Source organism: Pseudorca crassidens, chromosome 16 (assembly GCF_039906515.1).
Source record: "Pseudorca crassidens isolate mPseCra1 chromosome 16, mPseCra1.hap1, whole genome shotgun sequence".
NCBI classification, from domain to species: domain Eukaryota; kingdom Metazoa; phylum Chordata; class Mammalia; order Artiodactyla; family Delphinidae; genus Pseudorca; species Pseudorca crassidens.
Genome location: NC_090311.1, coordinates 72,602,460 through 72,623,616, shown reverse-complemented (window position 1 = coordinate 72,623,616; position 21,157 = coordinate 72,602,460). Strand labels below are relative to the sequence as shown.

At 40.8% G+C, this 21,157-nt stretch overlaps 1 protein-coding gene across 3 annotated transcripts in view; it reads right to left on the bottom strand.

The window, feature by feature from the left end:
* Positions 1 to 5,684: 5,684 nt before the first annotated feature.
* SLC16A9 (solute carrier family 16 member 9) overlaps positions 5,685 to 21,157 on the bottom strand; it is a 65,989-nt gene continuing 50,516 nt past the window's right edge. For all 3 annotated transcript variants that reach the window (XM_067710896.1, XM_067710898.1, XM_067710897.1), the window contains 3 exons: positions 15,668 to 15,763; positions 9,191 to 10,108; positions 5,685 to 8,544 (listed from right to left, as the gene is read on the bottom strand). In XM_067710896.1, coding sequence (XP_067566997.1) covers positions 8,357 to 8,544; positions 9,191 to 10,108; positions 15,668 to 15,763 — 1,202 coding nt within the window. In that variant the 3' untranslated portion in view covers positions 5,685 to 8,356. The remainder of the gene's footprint in view (positions 8,545 to 9,190; positions 10,109 to 15,667; positions 15,764 to 21,157) is intronic.

Sequence of the window (21,157 nt, the reverse complement as noted above, 5' to 3'; positions counted from 1 at the left end):
CTAAATGTACCAGGTTAAAAGGCATCTCTGTGGCATCTTGATAAATAGCCAGTATTGCCTGATGACACCCAATCTTTGCCAAAGTCTTTGGAACTTAAACAGGACAAGATTTGGTTGTGAAGTATCTGGAACAATACTGGGCACACATAGGCCCTCAAGAAAGACGTCTCCCTTCCCCCTCTGCTCTGATGAGCAGAGCATTATCCCACTGTCTTGGGATCACAGGTGTCTTCAGTCAGGTTTCCTTTTGAAAAGCTGACTATGCAAGGGAGTTTACACACATGAATTTGATTGGAGTGTGCTTTCCAGAAAAGCATCTTTAAGAGAGCAGGAGAAGCAGCACTGGGCAATAGGAAAAGTTGAGCTGTGATGCAACTGCAAGAGGCCTCAGTTCCTACAGGAAACTCTAGAGAGAGAACAGCATTTCAGAGTTGTCCCAATGGAGTCAAGGAGGCCATTCATTAGTATTGAGGCCAGGGTTATGGGAGTCTGGTTTCCCCTGAGGAGGGAGTATAATCCCTTCAGCTGAAGGCAGTGCCCGGAGCACGGCTCAGCTGTGAGCCCTCAGCGGCCCGTCCCAGCCCCCGAGGGAAGGAGTGCCAAAGTGCTGCAGGGATATTAGGGCGACAAACCACAGCACCCACTACAACAGCAAACATGGATATCTTTTTCTCCCCCGGAACAATCGCATAGACACAACTGCCCTTAAACCCCCAATACTAGTTAGAGTACCATGGGATCTACCTTTTGTTTTAAGAAATCATTGTGAACACAAGGACTATGTCCGTCTTGTTCATCAGCATTACTTCAACGCTTGTGTACTTGGCACATGGTGTATGCTAAATAAAAATTTGTTGAATGGATACATAATCTGGTTAAGAAGTTTTTTTTTTTTGTTTTTTTGTTTTTTTTTGCGATACGCGGGACTCTCACTGTTGTGGCCTCTCCCATTGTGGAGCACAGGCTCCGGACGCGCAGGCTCAGCGGCCATGGCTCACAGGCCCAGCCGCTCCACGGCATGTGGGATCTTCCCGGACCGGGGCACGAACCCGTGTCCCCTGCATCGGCAGGCGGACTCGCAACCACTGCGCCACCAGGGAAGCCCAACAAGTAAGTTTTTAAAAGCAGCTGATGCATTTATACTTAATTGGATATTAGTTGCTCCTGTTAAATCATGAACTACTCAGGGCAAGAGGCTTTCTTAATTATTCCTGTATTTCTAGCATCTAGGACAAGTCCTAGTAGTGATACACTGTCCCCTACCGCCACCAGCACACACACAAAATTGTTAGCAGAACAACAGCTTGATACTATGCCCAGTGAGACAAGAATTCAATCTACTACATATTGTGTATCTACTATTTTACCATATACTTTCTCCTTTTATGATATTGGGGTTCACTTTCTAAGATGCCCCTTTCGGGAGCAGGGGTTAAAAATATATACATATATTTTTTTTTTAGCGGTACGCGGGCCTCTCCCTGTTGTGGCCTCTCCCGTTGCGGAGCAGAAGGCTCCGGACGCGCAGGCTCAGCGGCCATGGCTCACGGGCCCAGCCGCTCCGCAGCATGTGGGATCTTCCCAGACCGGGGCACGAACTCGTGTCCCCTGCATCGGCAGGCGGACTCTCAACCACTGCGTCACCAGGGAGGCCCAATTTCTATTTTTTTAGAAACAACTACACACTGGACATTTTACATTTATTATTTCTAAACGTTCCAACAATACATTCAGCAATAACAAAAACGGAGCTCAGAGAGTTTAACAAACCGAAAGATTACCTATGAAGTGAGGTGGTAACTGGAGGAGCTAGGAAATCAAAACCTGCTCTGCTGGACTCCGGAGCCCATGCTTCCTCCCCCGTGCCAGGCTATTTTCTTATTACCACCTTTTTTTTTTTTTTTTTTTTTGCGTTACGCGGGCCTCTCCCGCCGCGGAGCACAGGCCCCGGACGCGCAGGCCCAGCGGCCACGGCCCACGGGCCCAGCCGCTCCGCGGCACGCGGGATCCTCCCGGACCGGGGCACAAACCCGCGTTCCCTGCATCGGCAGGCAGACCCTCAACCACTGCGCCACCAGGAAAGCCCATTACCACCTATCTTTGATGTCCAGCTTACCAGGTAGTTACAGCAGCCCTTGGCGTTCCACCGGATTTCCTAAGGGTACGCTCGCACTCACAGACGCGGCCTAGCAAACTAGGCACTGACCTGCTGTCTCATTACGGAGAGCCCACGCCCTTCCCGAAGTTCCTTTGAGGAGGGCGGGGTTAGGCAAACCCCTTTAAGGCACAGCCAATAACCCACAGAGGAAATCTACCGCGAACTTCCTGAAGAAGCCCAGCTGAAAAGAATCTTCCTCTTGCCTAAAAACAACCCAGAGGTTTTCAATTTTCAGGTCTTTCTGGAAAGACTGAGATGCCCCAGGTTCTGAAACAAGAGCTTCCTGAGATGTTTCATAGTGGGCTGTGGGCTGAGATAATGAAGACACATTTCTCCCCATCTTTCTCTCAACCTCTCTCTCTTTCACACACGCGCGCACGCACATGTGCAAGCACGGACACACACACTTTCAGATTTCTTTGGCACGTTCGTTCCCAGTCCCATCAGAACTGACTGCTTGGGTTCCTTGGTGCTTCTGTTGTCACCTTTCTTTGGTTCACACCACTTCCCAGAGCTTTGGGAATTAGGCACAGACAGAACTCTTGTATCCGCTTATGCCTCTCACCTGGTGACTGCTAAATGCCCCTGGAAAGTTACAGTCGTTTTTAGCCTTTTACAATGGATGGTCCCATTTAATGGAACAAACCTGCACTCTACATACAGTTCTGTCCAGGGGTCTGAGCTCATTCCGACTCTGTGTGCACCACGGCCCTCTCACCGGCCTCAAATGATTCCTCCACCTGGTTCTTGTTCACCTTTGACCTTTAGGGAGATACATTTCCCAGGACTTTTCAAAATGGCACCCTCCCGGCAGCCTTGGCGACTGTATGCAAATGAGCTGCTGACCCTGGTCCATCGCTCCTTAGAGGTTGATCTAACCAGTCCCACCTGGTCTCCTTTGTTGTTATGGTTCTAGAGTCATCTGGGCTAGTCCTAGAAATGCCCTCTTAACGCTGTAATGTTCGGGAGTTTTCAGATGTAAGCTGGATGAATGACAACTTGCCTTATTATCACATTAGGGACGTTCCCAGGAAGAAAAACCAGGCTTATCTCTGTGGCTATGTAGTTTTAAGGTGACCTACAGCAGTTCAGCACCTTGACAGCAGTTCATTATTCTTTTCCGAAAACATGCTGCTTACCAAAGATTTTAGACTATCCCATAGAGAAAACTGATGAAATTTTTAAAGATATATATCTTTTTCTTTTTGAAGGGAAAATAAAAGTAAATGACTCGGTGGGACAAGGAATGTATGTAGTAAAAAGCAACTAACATGACTGTTAGGAATAGAATCCCAGAGGACCTGGCAAGGAATTCCACTCCCTCAAGGGTAAATCTCCAAGGCACACTGGCAGGCAGTGAGGTAAGGGCCCTGAGCTGAAGACAATTAGTGCTCAGTAAACAAACGGAAGCATTTTGCTTTCTGCCCAGTTTCAGTCCCGCCTTCCAAGCAGCTTGTGTGATCAGTTCTTAAGGAAAAAAATAAAAGTTCTAATTCCCATAGTAATTCAGTTTGCAAAGTGGATTCTATGTGATTTGTGGAGGAACAGCGCGTTTTGTTTTGTTTTGTGTCAGGGCTTCTGAATGGCAATTTCAGAAAAATGTGCTGAGTCATGAATCCCTAAGGATGCAAGATTTTGACAAGAACATGCATGGGGGAGGGCAAGAGCTGTGACAGAAGGCTCATTCTCCTTCTTCTAAATGAGACTCTTCAGGGCAAACACGTACCCCACACCTGGGCCCAGGAACACTGGATACTGAGAAGCCACACACTCACTAAAGAATAATGAGCACAACAAAAATAATAATAGCTAATGTTTACTGAACATGTGCCAGGTATACATATGGGTTATCTTATTCAATTCCCACAATAGCCCTATGACATGTATGACAAATGAGAAGACAGGATTTGAGAGGCTAAATAATTTGCTGACAATCACCCAGCCACAGGAACTGGGCTGGGATTTGAACCCAGGAATCAACCCTAATAAGTACGTACACTGTCTCTCCAAGTATTATCCATGTATTATTCACAGATCTCAGATCATTTTAACTGATTGTAGTTAAACTTACTCAGAGGCATCTTACTCACTGGCATTCTTCAGACACAATCAACTATAGAACAAAAGGTCCCAAGATTGTTAATATTAATGAAGGAGAAATTATATGGCACTGCTCATGTAAGTTGTGTATTTATGTGTTTAATATAACACTCCTTCCAAGTCAAAGAAAAAGGGAGACATTCTTTTATTAAAAACAGAGCTCTTGGGCTTCCCTGGTGGTGCAGTGGTTGGGAGTCCGCCTGCCGATGCAGGGGACACGGGTTCGTGCCCCGGTCCAGGAGGATCCCACGTGCCGTGGAGCAGCTGGGCCCGTGAGCCATGACCGCTGAGCCTGCGCGTCCGGAGCCTGTGCTCCACAGCAGGAGAGGCCACAGCGGTGGGAGGCCCGCGTACCACCAAAAAAAAAAAAAAAAAAAGTAAAAAATAAACAACAAAAAAAACAGAGCTCTTCATTTCCTGTAACGTCCTGAGTTGAGATAATCCTACAGTGATTACTAGAAGCTGAGGCTGTCTGAGGTCATGGGCCTTTCTGGCTAGTACAAGACAACTGCCATCCTGCTCGGTCATGACCTCCCAGAGCAGGAACTCCTGATTCTTGGGACTGTTTCTCATGGGGACTTTAAAAGTTGGTGGCTGAACCTTCTCCCCTGAAGACACGGTCACCCTAGAGAAAATTAGATCACCAACCGGCTTCTAGGAGGCCCATCAGAGAGAGAGAGAGAGAGAGAAGGAGAGAGAGAAGGAGACAAAGCAGAAAGCAGAAGTGAGATGTTAGAGTCAGTGAAGACTTTCTTATTTCATATATTTCCCCAAATCAGCCCCAGGCACTTGGAATGTCAAGAAATATCTTGAGTCACAAAAGAAAGATCGTATTCTAATCAATAAAATTTAATTATTAAATGGGTTTTTTAAATGCTTAGGAAATAGGCAAGTTAAGAATAATTATTTACATAAACATGACTCTTCTATTCCCTAAAGGACTGGCTTTATAGCAACCCTCCCAGCTAGGCCCCATTTTCTAGCCACGTTAGAAATCAAAGGGTTTGCTAGAAACCTTTCTCATTTTGCTTTTGGAAATTACTTGTGTATGTTGTTTATGTCGTGGCAATTATGTTTCATACCATACAAAGAGGGTCATAAACCCCATCTCACAGGGCTATTATGAGGGATGAATAATATAATGTGATTGGAACAGACCAAGAATTCCATTAATGAGTAGCAAGATCAATACTAATAATTCCAAAGGGGCGTCTGTCTCCCTTTCCTCAAAAGGATTCTGTAGGACTGATATTTTAGCTTTTTGGAAGGCAATGGTCAAAATGGTTTAGCAAATTGACTTTTGAATATGCTAATATCTATATCACCAGATTCTGGATCTGAAGTGAAATCAGAGAATTCATATTCTTACATTCAAGTAAAGTATGACTGTAATTCGGGGGGCTAAGAAGAAAAAAGGCAACCACACTGAGGCAAAACAAACAAAAAGTATTTTATTGTAACTTAAAATTCATTCCCTAGACAATGGATAATGCACACACTGGAAGACATTAGTAGACATGGTAAAGACGCACTTGGACAAGTATCAACATTGATGAATGTGGGGATGGCATAAAAGTTAAGAAAAGCGCTTCCCTGGTGGCGCAGTGGTTGAGAGTCCGCCTGCCAATGCAGGGGACACGGGTTCGTGCCCCGGTCCGGGAAGATCCCGCATGCCACAGAGCGGCTGCGCCCGTGAGCCATGGCCGCTGAGCCTGCGCGTCCGGAGCCTGTGCTCCGCAACGGGAGAGGCCACAACAGGGAGAGGCCCGCGTACCGGAAAAAAAAAAAAAAAAAAAAAAAAGTTAAGAAAAGGTTATTGGATTTCCCGAACATGATATTGGCAAAAAGAAACTTTTATCACAAAAACATTTCCTTTAATTTTTTTTTGAATGCTATTTATTTTACTTACTAACCTTGACAGTGACTAAAGAGTGAGGCATAGAAAAGTTTCCAGAAGTCTGAATATGGAGCAGAAGTCCAAGTGCTTTGGGGCCCCATTATTGGGTTATTGAATAGGATTCACTCAGTTATGAAATTCCCCGCACTCCAGGTTTACTGCCTGGAAAAACACTATTTACCGACCTCACTGAGGTGTTGTGGGGATTCATGCTTATAAAGTGCTTCACGTGCCTTTGAAGAAAGGCACCATAGAAGTATAAAATAACCTTACATATTTCAAAAGAAATGAAAAGACAATTTTGGCACAGTGGGAAGAGTGACTCCTATTTAAAGAACCAAACTTGTCCATTTATTAAAAACCCCTCACCTCAATGGGTTTTTGGTTTGTTTCTTTATTTAAGAGAAAAAAAGTGTTTCTCTGCTGTCAATCTTAAAACAGTCATTCTCAACTCAGGTTGTGCTCTCAGAATCACTTGAAGAGTTCATTAAAAATACAGATGCTTAGCCCACAACCTAGAACTACATAATCAAAGTCTCTACTAGTGGTACTCAGGCAACTACATTTTAAAAAGGATCTATAGAAGATTCTGATGCATAGCAAAGTTTTTAAAACATTTCCTTAGAAAAATGTCAACATATTAAACGTTGATTTTCTTCCTAGAACATTTTGCTTAAGAGTGAATAAAGTTGGAGGAGGGTATCAATTTCTTATTGCCTTTTTCCCTTCCCACGTACTGAATAGCACACAGGCTCGGAGCACAACGTGTGCACGTCCACACACACATCCAGACACACACAAATTTTTAGTTCTGCCCTTGAATTAAAATTGGATAGTGATAAAATCTGATAGTAGCAAATAAATGCTTCACTGACAAGACATGCAAGGACTTGCAACTCATCCCCACTGTGCCCAAAGCAAATGGATGTTTCCCATTTGCCAGAACGGAATGGTTTAAATATGCATTTCCAATTTGGAAACAGGTAAAATCAGCACTTCTTGGGAAACACCAGCTGAGCGGATGCTGACAAACAAAAGTGAGCGAGGTTCCAGCGGCCAACCATGAAGAAAGGCTACAGTAACTCTACTCCTCTGTTTGGAGATTGCCTGCAACTCAGCAAACACCTTAGGAATTGAAAGGATGTATCCTCAGTGGGCACCAAACATGTGGGTGGTTCATCAAGGTAAACAGAGTACAATGAGTCCCCTACACACAAATGAGTTCCATTCTGAGAGTGCATTCGCAGTCCAATTTGTTTGTAAGTTCAACAAAGTTAGCCTACACACCCAACTAACACAATCGGCTCTATAGTACTGTACTGTAATGGGTTTATAATACTTTTTCACACAAACAATACATAAAAAACAAACACAAAAAATAAAGAAAACACTTTTAATCTTACAGTACATTACCTTGAAAAGTACAGTAGTACCAGCTACATCACCATTGCTTTTACGCTTGCTTCTGGACATCCTGGGCTTGAAATAAAGATACTGTACCACTGTACCCTATACAGTACTGTACAGTCAAGTACACAAAAGCACAACCACTTGTAGAGGATGCACGCACATGACAATCTACGCCAGACACGTGAACTAACTTACGTGATTAGACATGCGAACGCACTTCCTATCTTTGAAAGTTCGCAACTTGAAGGTTCATAGGTAGGGGACTTACTGTAATGAAAACTGGTGACGGTAGTTTAAAATATCATTTTTAAAAAATGATCAATTTTGTGCCACCGCAATTCTTAACGCTGTTTTAGGAACCCCTTTCATTTCCTGACTGGCTTGAAGTCTTCTATTTACTAGCGCGGCTAGCAGAGAGGAGAGAGTGATTTAGTCCCTGGCAGGCTACACACATATCTCGTCACGCTGCTTGCACCAGTTCTGAAATAGCTAGAGTCTCCTCTGGCTGCCTTGCAATGGAACTAATGGAGTCTGCAGAGAAATCATATTTCTTTACACAGAGAAAGCCTTCTGAGGCTGGCCAAAATGATCACAATGTCCAGAACTCATCAATAATAGTAAAACAGAATAGTCCCACTTCTTGGAAAAAGGAAAAAAAAAATACAGGAGATAGAGGCTACATACACAGTACATAGAGAATAGGATATGTAAAAAAAAAAAAAATTCATTCAGATCACGCACGGTGCAATTTTGCTATGAGAAAACAGTCCTCAGTGCCTTCCAATATTCCTCTAAACATTAGAGGGATTAGAGGCAACTTTGTACAAAAAGGTTGTTGGAGTTGGCTTGGGGAGTTGCTTGTTGCACGTATCCCAGGAAGGCAAGGCTGCCAGCAGCAGAATAAAACCTCCCAGCAGGACGCAGAAGCCACTAAAATAAAATGCAATGTCATAGGTGTGGGTCCAGTCATAAAACCAACCTGAAAAGGGAGGAAGAAAAAAGTGAGTTTGATAGACATAGTATGAATAGGAATACTCTAAGTTCATCAATTTATATACAGTTCGTGGGACTGACATATACACACTACTATATATAGAATAGATAACTAATAAAGACCTACTGAATAGCACAGGGAACTCTACTCAGTGCTCTGTAATGATCTATATATGGGACTAGAATCTAAAAAAGAGTGGATATATGTGTATGTATAAGTGACTTACTTTGCTGTACAGCAGAAACTAACACAACATTGTAAACCAACTATACTCCAATAAAAAAATTAATTAAAAAAATTTATATACAGTGCAGATTAGGATATATATTACCCAATCTACTCCCAAAGTGGCCTAATGGGAGTTAGAGGAGGAGAATTTCTCAAATAGTTGGACAAGAATAAGCAGGCATTTTGGGTTTCTCCCAGATGAAGAATAAACACAGATTCCTGAGCAAGCGTACTGGCTTTCCCAACAACATCAAAGTGATTTTGAATAAATCACGATCAGGAGACATTCCACGCAGATTTATGTTGTATAAATCTGTGCTATTCTTACACTATGAATTTCTGTATCCAGAGATGTTACAAAGAAGAACAGTACAGTGCATTGACTTTAAGATAAATATCTTACCAACAATTGGTGGTCCAAGGCTATTTCCAAGTCCAGCAAAGAACATTAATGTCCCGTAGGCATGGGCTAATTTTTCAATTCCCACAGTCTTCGTGGTCACATAAGGAAAGATGGACCAATTACCAGTAAGAAACCCTAGGATCCCAGAAAGTAGTGCCAACGTGACATAGCTTTTGGCAAATGGAATTGCACACAAGGCCAGGCTCATAATTATTAAGGTAGCTACGTAAAGATATAAGGTATTAATCCACTTGAAGTCAGCCAGTATCCCTAAAATGAGTTTACCAACTGCTGTCATAATGCCAATAATGGAAATAAGTGGCATAGGAAACTCTTCTTCTTTCACATTTGAACTTCTTGCTACATCTTCCATAAGTAATGACGGTGGAAACCCTCCGATGTCAAAAAGAAAGATGGCAATGAAGAGTGCTGAAAATACTTTGTTTTTAAAAAGAGCCACAGTTTCTTCACAGTAGTTTTTATATAACTGCCATTTCCTCTTGGCAAGCTGTTTGCAAAAATATGTCCGTTCTGCAACTTTCTTTTTGTACGTTTCAGTCTCTTTTGTGTGTGCCATTGTTGTTGGGTTTTTATGAAGTAGACTCTCTGGTTTCCAGTCACCACTGGCTAAAGTGCTCTTACATGTTTCCTCACCACGGTAGGTCTTTTCAAGAATGTTTATGTTTTCTTCCAGGTTCTTTTCTTTTTCATTGTAAATCGAGTATCTACCTGGTACCTTTTCCAGAGCTATTTTTTCAGGCAAAGTGCAATCAGAGGACTGAAGGGGTCTCATCAGACTGCCACAGGCTAATATATTTAAAGCTAAAGCACCTACAATCAGCAGGCATCCATCCAGTCCATAGAACTCAATCAGCAGTCTCTGCAGAGCAGCATATATAAAAAGTCCAATGCTTGAACCTAAAAAGGAAATGGTAACTGTTTAATCTCTTATCATTCGGGGCTCTCAGGACAAGCATTATTAGTATTACAATTTGATTTCTTTTTTTACACTGGCATTCATGTGTGTGCCTTCATATTAAAATCACAGCAAGAATGCTGAAGATAGTAACAACAATAGTGACCATTTATTTTAAGAATTCGCATTTGTATGTCAGACACTGCGTTAAACACATTACATCGCACCATCTTGTTTCATCCTTACAATAACCCTACTGGGTAGGTCCTGTTATTATTCCCAGTCTACACTTGAAGTGACCTAGGGCTAGAAAGTTTGAGAAATTTGCCACACATCAGAGAGCTGTAAATGCCGTAAGAAGGATTCACACCCAGTCTGACACCAGGAGCCCAACGTCCTTAACAAATACCTATGCAACTCCTTTTTGGGTACTTAAAAAAGTACCAAAAAAGTACTTTTCTGGCTCCATGTTATGTATGCATTCCTTTTGGAAGAGAAAAGTTCTCACGTTTTATTTTTTGAGATGAAGGATATATTTTAGTTTTAGGATATTTATAGTGGTTTGATAGCTCAAATCCATTGCTAATCACCAGAATGGATGCTTGATATTAATAAACTATGAGAAGAGTAAAGTGAACTCTGATAGGGTATTAAAATTACAAAATATGCCTGGTTTGCACATTTGGGCAACACTGTAAATACTCCATTTTTTAAGCATAGATCACACTAACCACACTGGAATGGAAAGTTACATTAGCCCAATTAATTTGCAGTGTTCTTATATGGCTCTGATTTCAAGTTTTTGATTGTTTTAACATTTAAATACCATTGAGAAATGTCACGTGGAAACACAGGAAAGAAATAAGTAGATCTGTAATAAAAAAAATAGTCTAAATAGGTTGATCATACTTTTTAAACGGTCTATACCAAATTATATCAAAACCCCAATAGGATGCCAAGTTTACGGTAAAAACCCATCAAAAATTCTTACAAATAACCAAATGGCTTTGTCTTAGAGTTATAACTTTTTTTTTTTTTTTTTGGTACTACAGTTGTCCCTTCCTAATATATTTAAAGTTAACTCCTTCATCCCCAAAGAAAAAAGACTTCGCTTGCAAACGTTAATTAATAGCTCACATTAATGTAATGACAGCTAAAATAGTATCTTTTTGTGGCTACCAAGAAAGTGTCTCTTTGCTGACTACTGAGAAGTTATAAAAGTAGATGAATTGAATTCTGCCTTATCTTTTTAAAAGTGGCACATACTTCAAAAGTTGAAAGCATTTCAGAAAACGAACAAAGAACTGAAAAGAGGACCTTTCATATAATTCCATACTGCATTAGCATCCATTCATTATTAATTCATCTTTTTCTCCAACACCATTTCTTTGTAGAAGTTCTAACAAAGTGCCATATAATTAGACACTTAAAAATATTCTTGGTATTTGGAAAGTTCTGTATTTTGACCTTAAGTTGAGAAAATAGATAATTCCCCTTTGCTCACCAACTAACTTTATCTGTCAACATCATGAAATATAAGGGAAACATATAAAATCAATTCAATAGGTTTTATCAAACACCTATGATATGCTAAGTGTACGACAGGGCAGCGAAATAAAATTCCACTTTGGACACTAGTTTCTTTAGCCCACAGCCCATGAGAATGTAGTTATGGCTTAGAACGATGCAGGAGGGAATTCCCTGTGGGCCAGGGGTTAGGACTCCACACTCTCACTGAAGAGGGCCCAGGTTCGATCCCTGGTGGGGGAACTAAGATCCCACAAGCCACGATGCTTGGCCAAAAAGAAGAGAAAAAAAAAAGATGCAGGATTCTTTCAGGGCAGTGAAGAGTAATTAGAGCTCTCTTGTGGAACTGTGTAAACTGTAAAACCATAATTTTTAATCTTCGAAAATAAAATCCCAATTTAAAAATCAACACGATAAAGGAAAAAGTGAAATAAAACACTAATTATGCTTCCATGCATGCCTAAAGTATACATTATCACAAAGAGGGAGAATATGAATTGATGTTCAGGGAGCCTGAAACAATAAGAGATACACTCATGCTTTGATTAAGACCAGGGGTCAACAGACTTTTTCTATAAAGGGCTAGAGAGTAAATAATTAAGGCATAGTGAGCCATACAACCTCTGTCACAAATGCTCAACTCAGCCCTTGAAGCATGAAAGCAGCCAGAGAAGAATCATGAAGGAACGAATATGGTTGTGTTTCAATAAAGCTTTATTTATGGACACTGAAACTTTAATTTTACCTAATTTCATGTGCCATGAAATATTCTTCTTTCGATTTTTTTTCAACGAAACAAAAATGTAAAAACCATTTTTAGCTCACGAACTGTCCAAAAACAGGTAATAGACCAGTTTTGGTCCACGGGCATCAGTTTATCAATCCCTGTTCACCAGGGATTAAGATCGTTTCCCCAAAACCTCCATTTCATGCCCATGTTTCTTTCTTTCAACTGGATCACAATATTTCAACTAGGTCTCATTATTTCTTTTTTTTTTTTAGATTTTTTTCTTGACATGGACCATTTTTAAAGTCTTTATTGAATTTGTTACAATACTGCTTCTGCTTTATGCTTTGTTTTTTTTGCCCCGAGGCCTGTGGGAACTTAGCTCCCCAACCAGGGATCGAACTCGCACCCCCTGCACTGGAAGGCGAAGTCTTAACCCCTGGACCGCCAGGGAAGTCCCAGGTCACATTATTTCAACTATATTTTGCTTTTGGGTTTTTTTTTCAATTAAAGAAAAACTCTACTGTGACTTCTGTTTTTCTTGTCACCACTTTCACTGAAGGTGGATACTACAGTGTGAAGGTTTGTGTCTCTCCAAAATTTGTAAATTGAAATCTTAACCCCCAGTGTGATGGAATTAGGAGGTTTCTCCTTTGAGAGGTGATTAGGTCATAGGGTAGAACCCTCCTGAATGGGATTAGTGCCATTATAAAAGAGAACCTGAGAGAGCTTCCTCTTCCCTTCTGCCACATGAGGACAAAGGGAGAAGGTGGCAGTCTGTAACCCAGAAGAGGGCTCTCAGCAGAATCTAACCACGCTGACCTCGACACCCTGATCTCAGACTTCCAGCCTCCAGAACTATGAGAAATAAATTTCTATTGTGTACAAGCCACTCAATCTATGCAACTTTACAGCAGTCTGAATAGACAAAGACAGTGGATTCATGCTGCTCCTTAACTTTGCCTCATCTAACTTCCTATGTGCTACAACTAAAAACTCCGATTCCGCCAAATCTAGATTGTCCACAGTCAATCCATTTTGGTTCAGTGTGCCACAGCCCAGTCTCTCATGCTCTCGTCTTTAGACTGAGTGAAAGCAAGAGCAGCTCTCTCAGCATACAATTTCCAACATCTTCATCACAAATAAATTCGGACGTTAAAGGAAACCTAGGTCATAATTATAATGACTAACACTTTTAGAGCCCCTGCCATGTGCCTTACACATATGTTCCTTCAATATTCCCAATGACGCAATGTGATGGTGTATGGTCAGGCCACCCAAGATGGCTGTTCTCTTGCTCTCTGTACATCCCCTGCCTGACCAGTGCCTGCGTTACCTACACCTACTCGCATGACTGACCTTCCTATATACTGGTCCCAGGCCCCACCTAGGGATTGCTCTTATCCAAGGGGTGGGGAGGTGTGTGCCTCTCTGCTAGTTTCCTGGTAACCAATGAGCCAACCTGATGTCAATTCCCCTATAACTGGCAATCTCCCCTCCCCACCCCGGGAGCGAAAACCCGCATCCATGTCTTGCCCACCCTCTACCACACACCTGGGGCATCACTCCAGGATCTTGCTTTGGATTTGTAAGCTCCCCCCTTCCATTAAACCACTGATGTCTCTGTCGCTGACTCCAAGCTCTTTCTTCTGTCTTGAAGCTGGGCAAGCACAGGCCTTACAGGGTGCAGCCCAACAGATGGGTGCTATTATTATCCCCATTTTACAGTTCAGAAAACTGAGGCGTAACAGTTAATTTCACAGAACAGGTAACTTGTCCATCACCAGACAGCTACTGAGTGACACAGAATTCAAAACCAAGCAGACTGGCTCCAGGGTCTTGGGCTTGTCACTACGTTATAGTGCCTCTACAAAAAATACAGTATAGGTAAGGCCTATTATCCGTTAAGCTGCCAGCCCTGCTCTCACACTCCCTCCCACACTTGTGGGAGATGCTGTCAGGTTCTTTTTTTTTTTTTTAATTATTATTTTTTTTACATCTTTATTGGAGTATAATTGCTTTACAATAGTGTGTTAGTTTCTGCTTTATAACAAAGTGAATGAGTTATACATATGCATATGTTCCCATATCTCTTCCCTCTTGCATCTCCACCCTCCCACCCTCCCTATCCCACCCCTCCACGTGGTCACAAAGCACCGAGCTGATCTCCCTGTGCTATGCGGCTGTCAGGTTCTTTAAACTGCCTTCCAGCTGCTCTGGCTTCTCCATCTTTTGTTTTTTCTCTTTCTTCTCCCAGTTCTGCCTTAGCCATGCCCTCAGACTCCGGTCCTGTTTCCTCCTAGGGCATGATTCACATTTCTTTCCTGGCAATGCTTCCTTAAACCACCTTGGGGAAATATCCAGCTCGATTTATTTTGATGTGGAAGCACTCTGTTGCCACTGCATTGGCCTCAGGAACGAAACATTAGTTTGGATCCCGCTGCCAGATACACTACTGAAGTACTTCAGCTTATCTGAACGTCTGACCTCCCAGGAATATCTACCCATGAACAAGTAGCAATGTAAACTTAAACACAAGTTTTAGTAAGCTTGGCAGCCTTATCTCCTAAGCAAACTCCTAAAGCATTGGCCACAGAAATTTGGATAAGTTCTCTAAATAGCCTAGAAAAAAATCCATCTGAAAAGTAAAACACCACTTTACAGTATCAGAGCGAGTCCAGAAGGCTTTTACACTTACACACACACACACACACACACACACACACACACACACACACACACACACACACAGCCGCTCCCCGCCCCACCCCGTCATTAAAAGAATAACCAGTGTAAACAGTCTGTTGTTTGGATATGCAAATAGAGCAACGAGATGTATTCACAAACCAGTACTTTGGAAAAACCCTAAGTTCCACAATAAATGGAGCTGGAGAGGTGTCACAGCATTGTTCTTCCCGACAATGGCCTGAAGGGACCCATTTTCCTTCCATTTCTCCTCTCTTTCCCAGGGATCAGGTGCTTTACTTAAGTGCTCTCTGCTGCTTTTAGCAAGGCTCTCACCAGCATGTGACTCTCAATTTACTGGACCCATAAGTTTTCTTTTCCTATATTATACTGGACATCTAATGCCCCAGCTTTTTCATACATGTATCTTTAGGGTTTTTTGAAAGCTACACCCATATTTACAGGGGAAAATAAAATTTCCTTCTAGGACTAGAGTAAAATAAATTGTGCTACGTGAATGGCAGCGGGGGCATGGTTGGTTAAACGTATCTGTGCTTTGTAACTTCTAACTTTGATTAGAAGGCTGAAGAGTAGCAATGCTGTACTTATATTGAAAACGTACCTGTTGAAATCAGGCCAAGTGCAAGGCCTCGGCGGCTGTCGAAATACTGGCATGTAATGGTCACTGTTGCAGTGTATAATAAACCACATCCGAGACCTAAACACAAGAAGACATTGCACAAATTAAGCCAGACGGTATTACTTCAATGCAAGAAAAAAAAGAGGTGTAATTAAATAACTCTAATAGGACATTCTGTTACTAACTGGCTAAAACTCTTCAAAGTATGGGTTCCTAGATCCCTCTGATGTTAGTTGTGCAGTTCCAGTGAACACATTGGGCAGCCTTGGTTTTCACTCCACACCCACCCTAAGGTCAGGGCCAAGTCAAAAAAATAATCCAATTTCTAAAGCATGAATGAATAATGTAAATTTAAATTAAGACATTATGGAGAGATAGAGAAAATGGTTAAATCACACACCAAATAGCAAAATTTAATCAAACTTGCCCATTAAAATATCTCTGTCTCTCTTCCACACCTTTACCCTTGGTTCAGTGTTCTTCCTCCTCTAGGTCCTCTAAACAATTTTATAAAATCCCCTTCACATGCCAAGGTATTTTGCTGGACTTCATAGCCTGGTACACCCCAGTCTGCAAAACAAAGGCCCTCTGGCGCTCTCAGATCATCCCATCATCGCAAAATGTATATTTATAAGGTTTTATCTTTTAGAGATGCAAACTACCTCATTTAGGAGTAAAACATCATGTCTTTAGTTTACAATATCTTTGAAAAAAAAAAGAGGAAGAAAATGCAATAAAATATTAGCAACGGTTACATTTAAGTGGTGACCATATGGTTGCTTGCTATACTATTCTCCACTTTTCTGTAAATTTGAAATTCTTTTACAGTTAGAAAGAAAAACCCTTACTACTCACTATCCCTTTCTTGAGACCACAGGGCAATATTTAAGGCTGTTTGTTGGCTTAATCTTGTATCTAATAACCCCAGTTTTGTTTTTCATAAAAATTTCCTCTGGCTTCTAACTCATAACATTTGCCTTTCTTCTGCAACATCGTCTGTTCTTGGGGATCACCCTGTAAACAACACGAAAGCCGTAGTCTAAAAACTAATTTTAACTATGACTCATTAGGTGAGTTATTAAGGTCATTTTCATTCCTTTCAAATTGCGACCTGGACTATGATTAGAAAGAATACATGGGTTTAACAAATACAACGCATAAACATTTTAGGAAATTAGCATTTAACTCAGGACCCAGATGATCATCTGTGATTGCATTAAAAAGTATTCTTGGTCCAAAAAAAACCCAGTATTCTTGGCTTCCCTGGTGGCGCAGTGGTTGAGAGTCCGCCTGCCGATGCAGGGGACGCGGGTTCGTGCCCTGGTCCGGGAGGATCCCACATGCTGCGGAGCGGCTGGGCCCGTGAGCCATGGCCGCTAAGCCTGCGCATCCGAAGCCTGTGCTCCGCGACAGGAGAGGCCCGCGTACCGCAAAAAAAAAAAAAAAAGTATTCTTAAAGAAATGAGATAGATGAAAATAATTATACTTCAAATAAACCTTTTAAAATATAGCACACTTTTGTATGATTTAAGGGAAGAGATACTATCTCATTAAAACATGAGTTGGATTGATTTATACATTTATCATTATTACATAGAATATACTTCGATGAAATAAGACCTGTTCCTGAACAATCAATTTTGTGAAGCCAAAAAATGTCACCCTTAACTAAAACTATATTTCAGAAAGCCTTTGGAGAGGGAATGAATTTACTTTTGTGTGATTTGGTTGTCAGGGCTCTGTCAAATGGTAGGCATTAGGGACAAGAAAAAAAAAAAAAGGCATTTCTGATTAATAAATGCCAATGCTAGAAAAGTTAAAACAGTAACTTTTAAACATTTTACCTTAGACTAAAAAGAAAGAAAATTTAAAAAACTATTTCAAGGCCATGGGTTTCAGATAAGATCATCTCATTTTTTTTTAAGTAGCAGAAATTTGAAATGCTTTTTCTCTAAACTTTTCAAAAAGCAGAAGGTGACATGATGCTTTCCCACATCTGTATTAGGATGACCTTAAACCACCAGTTATTAAAAAGATGGTCCTCAAGGTCTTTCAATGGAGTCCATGAAGTCAAAACTATTTTCACGATACTGACACGTTTCCTGCTTTTTTCACTGTGTTCCCATTTATGCTATTGGTGCAAAAGACATGGTGAGAAAAACTTCAAGAGCCTTAGTACAAATCAAGATATTGGTATCCAACTTCATACCTTATATGTTTCATCACCACTCACTCACTCACAGTAAAAGCAAACAAATTTTTTAAAAATGCTTCATCTGAATTACAATTGTTGCCGCGAAAAAGCACGTATGCAATTGTTTTAGTAGCCAGCTAAAGTAGCCACTTTTTCTATGTAACCCTGTATGTATTTGAAAGAATGTCTGACAGACACAAACTATGGTTACTCAGACTTGAGTATTTGGCAGACATTTTCTTGAAAACAAACAAGGAAAATAACTGACAATAACTGTTACCAATGATAAAATTTGAGCTTTCCAGCAAAAATTAGAATTTTTGGAAACTTTTATCCAACACCATGATTTGACAGATTCCCAACACATAAAGATTTTCTGATAAGCCTATTGGCGATACTAACAAAAGTGATTTTTTAGCTGTTGTTTAATAAAATGTGTCAACATTTTAAAGTTCTTGTATAACTCAGAGGACCAATATTTTTCACATAACCAATTCATGATGTTACAAAATCAGACTTGAATGCTGACCTATTCAAAGTACAGAATAAACACATTGATTTAATATTACAGAGCACGGAAAGTATATTCATGTGGTTTCAGGTTCCATATTGCAATTAACCCTTGGAAAATTATCATACATCAAGTTTTGGGATAGTATCAAAGAAGAGTTTCTACAGTTACCTGAAAAGACTATTGAAAACCCCTCCCTTTTCCTTTGTGTGAGACCAGATTTCCTTCACAAACTTCAACCAAAAAAGCACATTGCAATAGACTGAGTACAGAGAAGACATGAGAATCCAGATGTCTTCCATGAAGCCAGGCATTAAGGAGATTTGCCAAAATGTAAAACAAGGCCATCCTTCTCACTAAACTTTTTCTTTTGGAAAATAGAATTGTTTTTCATAATAAGTATGTTATTTATGCTAACATGTACTGAGTTTGTTATTATTATCTTTAAATGAATTACTAAACAAATATTTTTAAATTTCTCACCTTTTAATACAGTAAATTTTAACAGAATAAATATAAATAAGTAATTCCACATAATTAAAAGTTCCTTGGGGTCCTAAATAAAAAGAGTGTAAAGGGTTCCAGGAATATAAAGTTTGGAAACCACGGCCTTAAAGCCTTCTTTGGTCTCCAATCATTTTAAATAATTAATTAATTAATTTGGCCACACCACACGGCTTGTGGGATCTTAGTGCCCTGACCAGGGATTGAACCTGGGCCATGGCCATGAAAGCACTGAGTCCTAACCCCTGGACTGCCAGGGACTTCCCTGGTCTCCAATCTTTTTTTTTTTTTTCTAAATTTATTTTATTTATTTATTTTTGGCTGCGTTGGGTCTTTGTTGCTGCGCGCGAGCTTTTCTCTAGCTGCGGCGAGCGGGGGCTACTCTTCGTTGCGGTGCACAGGCTTCTCATTGCGGTGGCTTCTCTTGTTGCAGAGCACGGGCTCTAGGCGCGCAGTCTTCAGTAGTTGTGGCTCGCGGGCTCAGTAGCTGTGGTGCAGGGGCTTAGTTGCTCCATGGCATGTGGGATCTTCCTGACCAGGGCTCGAACCTGTGTCCCCTGCATAGGCAGGCGGATTCTTAACCACTGCGCCACCAGGGAAGCCCCTCCAATCATTTTTGATCAGACTCCTATCAGTGAAAAAATTTTGAGAATCGATCTCCAGTATAAGCATAATCATTTTTAAAATGAAATACCTAAACTAACGATTCAAAGCATAATCATTAGCAAAATATAATTGTTTTCCTTTACTTACATAGGTGAAACTAAACATATTTACCTGTTCTAGCATTTCCTTTCCATACCTTATGTTTCATTCCACATACTCTGCGTGAGACCACAACCTCAGAGGCCTCTTTTCCCTGATCTCCTCCCATCAAACCACACATCACGCTCTTTATCACTCCCACTGCCTCAATCATCAACCTCCCACCGTGTGAACTACCACTGCCTCAGTTTACCTCCTCCAGATCTTTTCTGTTCTGAACAACGGCCTCCTAATCGCCATCTCAGCCTCCAGTACTTTTCCCACCAATCTACTGTCTAACCCACTGTTATACAGTTCTCATCACATTACTCTCCTGCAATAACGTCCAAATAAACCCTCCATCATCAGGTCTCTGTTGCAAACCAAGCTTTGACATATTTGCAAGTCCCCTCGTGACGTGTGCATTCCTTAAACAAATATCTCTGAAAAGACCCCTATTATCCACTCAAATGCCTCTGAGCATTTGAGCTCCTGGAACGTCCTTCTCCTACCACCCTCACTCCTTTTCCAACCCATGCCCACCTGATCACATCCCACCGGCCCTTCAAGACTCAGCTCAAGCACCAATTCCTGCATGAAGTCTTCTTCTGCAGCCCCTCTCCCGCAGATACATACTATACCCACACTGAATGCTGCTTTCATTTTATAATTGCACTTATCTTACTGTGTTACAAGTTACATATGTACAAGTCTCCTCCCCCAACTAGACAATGAGCTACCTGAGGGCAGGCTGTGTCTTATTCATCTGAGTATCCTGGTTCCAGGTCTGAGCCTGGCACAGAGTGTTAAAGTTATTCTACTACTTTTTTCCCATAAACCTCATTTGAATTCCCCAATGTTAAGTCACATTGGCTAATTTCAACCATTTCTATCTATTCTTACTCTGGCTGCCACTCTCTCTTGCATTTCTCTCTTCCTCTCTGTGTCTCATTTCCTCTATTCATATAACAAACACACACACACGGTATGTATGTATGCTTGTGAATATATATTTTAAAAAATATATCTTTACATCTGCTTTACAATTAAATGATGCTGATTTTTTTCACTTAGACCAGAAAATAAATCTTAGCTGTAAAAATATTTCAGATTTTTTTACTTTCACAATAATTCATGTAACAGGATGGCATCATTAGAATACAGAATTAGAATTATATGGTTTGAAAAAAAAAGATACAACTAATTTACAACTTGTATGTATTACAGGATGATGGTTTGGGCAAATCACACTTAACAGCCTCATTTCCTCATTTTTCTTAATCTCTATCTGTAACTAAAGAACACCCAGATCTATTAAACTGATAAGAGAGATATAAGAAGAAAATATAACTGAAGTAAAACACTCTAATATGATAAAATGCATGTAATTCAGAAATATAAAGCAAGCATCTCTAAGGAAACAGCATATGAATAAAATCACACAAAACGGACAAGCAGTAAACATTGGAAATTGTGTACATATTTTGAAAATTGTCTATGAATTGTTTTTAAATATTCT